This window comes from Tupaia chinensis, unplaced genomic scaffold (assembly GCF_000334495.1).
Source record: "Tupaia chinensis unplaced genomic scaffold, TupChi_1.0 Scaffold000511_1, whole genome shotgun sequence".
Taxonomy (NCBI): Eukaryota; Metazoa; Chordata; class Mammalia; order Scandentia; family Tupaiidae; genus Tupaia; species Tupaia belangeri.
In genome coordinates this window covers 2,349,675-2,355,752 of record NW_006160024.1, presented here as the reverse complement: position 1 = coordinate 2,355,752, position 6,078 = coordinate 2,349,675, and the positions used below count along the sequence as shown (strand labels likewise).

At 48.2% G+C, this 6,078-nt stretch overlaps 1 protein-coding gene across 1 annotated transcript in view; it reads right to left on the bottom strand.

Moving 5' to 3' along the window:
* Positions 1 to 215: 215 nt before the first annotated feature.
* Positions 216 to 6,078, bottom strand: part of TTL (tubulin tyrosine ligase) — a gene marked incomplete at its 5' end in the record, with an annotated part of 43,328 nt that continues 37,465 nt past the window's right edge. Inside the window, 1 exon segment of the mRNA XM_006156678.2 lies at positions 216 to 3,708. Within this exon segment, the coding sequence (XP_006156740.2) occupies positions 3,594 to 3,708 (115 nt within the window).

The window sequence follows — 6,078 nt, the reverse complement described above, 5'->3', positions numbered from 1 at the left end:
TATCAGCTTAGAAAAGTTTTTTTTTGCATGTTTCAGAAGTTGGAAAAACAAAGAATATGCAACAGAGACCCTAGGCAGTTTTGCAAACCCTAGCTGGTTTACTATTTGGTCCTTCACAGAGGTCTGCCTACCTCAGTAACAATATTGTGGATTTAAATATCCAGTCAATACCCACAGGAAGATGAGAGAACAAAAGGGGACACACACGCCTAAGATATCATTACTTTACTTTAATGCTCCAGGCATTTTAAACATTCACAAAGTTGCCTTATTTCTGAAGTTATTTCCCCTTAGGTACAGATTGTGTGCCCAGGCTCAGAGACGTATGTATCACGGAATTTTCTCCATGGCACCCATATGCTACGTGGGACCCACTCTGGTGTCCTCTTTTTGCTAGGTGAGCTCTCCTCTGCCCCTCCCACACCCACAAGAGGGCTGGATCTCCACGCCTGATACAACCTCAACTGCTGAAAATACGCATTGTAGCTTCACTGACATTTGCTGTTCTGCTGTTCCTGGGACATTTCCAGCATTCCCAGATATTCCATGTGTGTGAAAATCATCCCAAGGAGCTAGTGAAACATCACGTCAGCTAGTGAATACGCCAGCACACGCTCCACTGTCATACAAACACGGAGGCACTTCAATGTTCCAGGTAACATGGCGTATATAATTTCCGCATGAGTGAAGGAGCTTCTCTCTCTATAATTAATTAATTAACATATATGTCACATATTTAGAAATTCATGTTGGTTTACGTGTATTGTCGAGGCTTCATAAACTGTTAGGTAACTGAGAGCATACTTAAGTTTCCAAATGCTGCAATGAGAAGCAAATAGAGAATCTGCTTAGACAACATTTGTCATACACGAAGACATGGCAATATCTGGTCTTTCCTAAATGCCTCTGTTTCCAATAACATTTTCTAAAAAAAGCTTTAAGCCTTCAGTGATTCTTCCAAGGTAATGATGTGTTTGTCCTTCTTTCTCAAGCAGTGGGGTAAGACATCTCCAGACATGCGTATTGCTGCCCGAGGTGCTATCTAATTGGCTGGGGAGTGGGCAGAAGGCGACGGTGTGGGCACCAGCACTGTAAGAGCTTTGTGAGTGAGTCCAGCATGCAGTCAGCATTGAGAACCTCGGTTCTAAAGGCTCTTGAGTCTTCCTATTCTCATTTGTCCTCACTAAAGCCCTTGAGGTAGTCCCCAGATCAGGCAACATCACTCCCATGAGATAAGGAACTAAGGCACAGAGAGGTTAACGGGCTCAACTGATGCTGAGCAAACAACAGAGCCAAGAATGGAATCAACATCTCCTAATACATAATGCCTCCTCCCCCAGCAGCTGACAGCATTTACATGGACCAAACATACAAGGACGGACTGGGAGCCAGGCGTGACCATCTGTGCCCAGGATGTCATGGAAGGGCATGGAACAGCCAACCATTCCACCCAATTGGAAATAAAACAGATACTTATAGTAAACCACACGAGGAAGGAAGCATAAACTTTTCTTTTGTTAAAGTCTCTCTTCCCTTACATATATGCTATTGCTTCAGGTTTCTTAGAAAATCCGTCAAAATTCATAGACTTCCTAATATCTAAATGCTTAACAATCTAGACTGTCATTTTAAGAGCTGGAAAACTCTCGAATGTCCCTGTCCTCTGAGTCCAAAGGAGAATTCCAAATGTGTATGGGCAGGTGATAGCATTGCAGACCCCTTCATGCGTTCCCTGTGACCAGCCCCCTCATACTCTCCGAAGACTCATCCCCTGCACTTTCTTTTTTTCCCTTTTTTTATCCCCTGCACTTTCTAAATGGGTGAGCATATCTCATTCCCTTCTCAGAAGCTCCCAAACATGAATCCATCAGCTGTGCAGGCCTCCGGGACTGAGCGTTACCATGGTCTGTGATATTTTGCTCCAGATGACAAGTTAATTGCCTGTATTCTAGGGAACCACCTTAGTTTGTAATTCCAAATTCCCACAACAGCCAGGACACTTGGGCCCTTCTCCACTAACCTCAGCATAGCACTATCACGTCCTATCACCCATTGCCGCATCCAGGAAATCGTGTTTATTACTATCCCTTTACGCACGGTCAGCTCCCTCTTCTCATCATATCTGAGGAGGCCTTGCTTTTTCTTCTCTTTTGTAAGAGTCTCACCTGAACGGTTTTCTTGTGCCAAGTAGAAAGGGTCAAGGGGGACACTTGCACACAAAGAACGAGCATGCTGCCTGTGGAGGGTGTGCGGTTTTCAATGGGTCTGCTGGCATTGCCAGGGCACTGGAAGAACCTCGTGCTGAATGTAAGTAGCATCTGGCTCTTCCCGCCGCTAGCAATGTGGCCTCTAGAAATCCTACAAAGTGTTAGTTGACTCAATATGTAGAAACCACATCTAACCGGACACATTGGTTGAGACTTGTAAGACACTGTGGGGAGCTCTGAAACCATTGCTTCCCAATTTTAGAAGATTTTCTCCAGGAGGCAGGGCACTCACTCACTCAGAGGTCTCTCCTGCTGCCTCCAGGTGTGAGCAGACACAGTTCCCTTCCTGGACTGGAACCCGCCCCTCCAGCTTCTGCAGGAGGTGCTTAGAGCAAAGAGGGAGGAAGCTCTGTGTTGGGGACAGAGCCATCTGTGCAGGGGGTGGGGAGTGGAATTCTACTTTCTCCTGACCCCCTGAAAAGGTTTCTACAAATGTTAAAAAGAAGGGAAATTTGCACAACTGCATTTTGAATTCTGGTTTAAACAAAAACTGAGAATCATCAAAGATCCCCCACACCCAACCTATTAAGTAAAGCAAGATATCATATTTTTTTCTCTCTCATGCTTATTTGATGCTTATGGGTTCGGGCAGACTTGCCACTTTGATTCTAAAACATGCAGAGAGCAGACGGGGAGCAGCAGTGTTTGCTGTTTTGGTGCCCAACCCACACGAATCCTGACAGGCGACGGACCAATGCCATCAGGAGCGTGACGAGGCAAATCACCCTCTCTAAGAAACTAGCGCCCAGCACAAAACTAAGGACCATTGGTGCATGCTTGTCCAGAGTATGGTGGGGCCAACTCTCGTGAGGAGAGGAGCAGCAACACGCAGGTAACCTCCAAATGCTCTAAGGTCTAGCCATGTTCCCGACAGCGGGGCTACAGCGGGGCACACAGCTAAGGCACTAAGGCTGCGGCAGGTGGACGGGCCCCAACAAGGTGCCAGTGGCTGTCTGCCACCCCAGGAGGAGAGGTTCTGCTCACATTGCTGCCTTCGGAAGCAAAGACGACCTTTGAAAAGGACAAGGGTATAAAATAACCAAATCCCTGTTTTTTTCCCCTTAGAAGAATACTTTGCACATCCCTGGGAGACATTTGCTTCAGTGTTGAAAAGGTTGCACAGTGGGTGGAGGGCTCCACCTATGAAAGGCCCTGAGCAACCCACTCTTCTCTTGGGAGTCACTCTCTCTCACAGTTCTCCTTCACGTCTTTGCAAGTCGCCTCTCTCTCCTGGTTCTAGCTTAGTAATAAGCCATCCGGTCATTCCACCGCCCCCTAAGCAGGACCCCGTGCTTCTTCTGAGGCAGCTCTGAGCACCGGCCTCCATCACAGCTTGACAAACGCAGCCGGCAGGGTGGGTGGGGACTCCGTGTCTGGGGGTGGGAAGACACTGGATATGGCCAAGTCCACAATGCCCTGGCACAGCTCGGCATAAAGCTTCCTACAACAGGGTTGGAAAAAAATGTCATTGAGAATGCGCATTAAAGTGCAAGCAAAATAATTCAAGTCTTTTTTTTTTTAAAAAAAATCAAGATCGGCCCAAGAAATCCCCTCTTGTGACTGACATTTACAAAACTGGTTCCCACTGTACATATAAATATTGCGGGAAGCGCCGAATGAAGACTCCCAGGAGTGACTTAAGTGAGAGGTAGAGAATGACATCAGCCAGAGAACATGGACAACAGGGTGAAAAACATGGAGAGGAGATAGGAGCGGGCTGGAGAGGGCGATGGCGCTGGGGAGAGGGAGAAGAGGGCCAGCCCAATGGCAGGAGCAGCATGAAATCCTGGAAGGACATCAGGAAGACGGGTGCAGATCCTAGCCTGCAACTCTTTTTTTTTTTTTTCTTTTGAAAGGTTTTTGCTATAGGGCGCATGTGCTCGCCAGAAAGACAAAGAGAGACAGAGAGACAGAATACAGAAAGCCAGAATCCCTTCTCCTCCGTTCTCCTCTCGGGATCTTGAGCATGCACGCACGCACGCACATGCGCCTAGCGTGAGTTTAAGCCACTGGGTCCAGGACTCGAACCACAGTCAGCTACATGGGAGCAACATAGCCATTACGCTAACTGCTGGTCCCCCTGCAACCCTTGATGCAATCCCAGAATCTTCTCATGGTGTCCAGTTGCATGACTGCTGTGCCACCCAGACCATATGACATAATGTGGTGATTTTTGAGTCAGGAAGCTAAATGAGCTCACAGACAATGAGCACGGTGGAGAGGTGAGATGAGCACTCAGGGCTGAGACCTGAGGCACCGGATGAAGGGGAAGCCAAACTCCCTACACCCGCAGGCATGCCTGGGGCCGTAACAGGAGAGCAAGGGTGGCCACTACCTTGGACGCTGCTGATAGGTCCAGGGGAGAGGATGGAAAGGGGCCACTGAGCTTGGCAAATGAGATTCATGGGACAGTTTCCATGGTGCAGTCGAATGGAAGGAGCCAGCCTGGAATGGGCCAGAGCACAATGGGAACGGAGGGGAGGAAGCTGCTTTCCAGAGCATGGCTATGAGGGGAGCAGGAAGAGGAGTGATAGCTGGAGCAGGATGTGGCATCAAGGGGGGACTTTCGTTGTTGTTTTTTTTTTTTTTTAAAGACAAGGTCTCAGGGCCAGCAGGTGGTGTGGTGGTTAAGGCACTGGACTCCCATATGGTTGACCAGAGTTCGAGTCCTGGACCTAGCAGCTTGAAACTCATGCTGGGCACACGTGGCTGTGTGGCCAAAATGCCAGGAGAATGGAGGAGAAAATATTGCAGCATGGCCACCTCCCTGGGGGGATGGGGGTGGTGGTGGTGATTTCTCACTTTCCTTCTGCCTGCCTCTCTGGCAAGCACATTCGCCCTATGGCAAATAAATAAATAAATAAATAAATAAATAAATAAAATTTAAAAAAAAAATAAAAATAAAGACAAAAAAAAAAAGAAAAGGACAGGATCTTGTGGGCCAGCAGGTGGCATGGAGGTTAAGGTGGGTGGATCCCTCCCACATGGCTAACTCCATGGTTCAAGATCTCCATGGCCTGAAAATCACATTGAGCACATGTGTGTGCATGCTTAGGGTCCCAAGTGAAGAATGGAGAAGGGACTGTGGTGTAATTATCCCCCTGAGGGTGATTTTTCGCTTTCTCTCTCTGTCTCTTTCTCTGTGACTCTGTCTCTCTCTGGCCCTATAGCAAAAATTAAAAAAAAAAAAAAAAAAAAAAAAAAAAAAGACACTGCGTCACAGTCTCCCTTCCTGAGCCTCCTAGTTGGGACCCCAGGTGCATATCAGCATACCTGGCCTTTTTTGACAGGGCCTCACTATGCTGCCCAGGCCAGCCTCAAGCTCGCCATCCTCCTGCCTCAGCCTCCTGAACTGCTGGATTACAGGATCAGACACTGCATGCAGACTTCGGGGTGGACCGAGAATGGATCTCTGGTGAACTCTCAGCCTGCAGAGCACAGCATCTTAGCAGCCTGTGCCACCACAGCCAGGCCCAAAGGCCTTTGTTAGTAGTTGAGGAAATCAGCTTTTGCAGGACCAACAGTTGGCGTAAGGGCTATGTTGCTGTACTCCCATGTGGTCGACCACAGTCCGAGTCCCGGACCCTGTGGCTTAAAATCACGTTGGCACGTGTGCATGCGTGCCCAAGATCCCAAGAGGAGAATGGAGGAGAAGGGATTGTGGCATGGCTATCCCCCCTGGGGGGACGATTTCTCACTTCTGTCTTTCTGTCTCTCTGTCTTGCCGGCGAGTGCACACGCCTTATAGCAAAAACTTCCAAAAAACAAGTCAGCTGGTGCATATGCTGAGGGGAATTATGCAAAGAGGGAA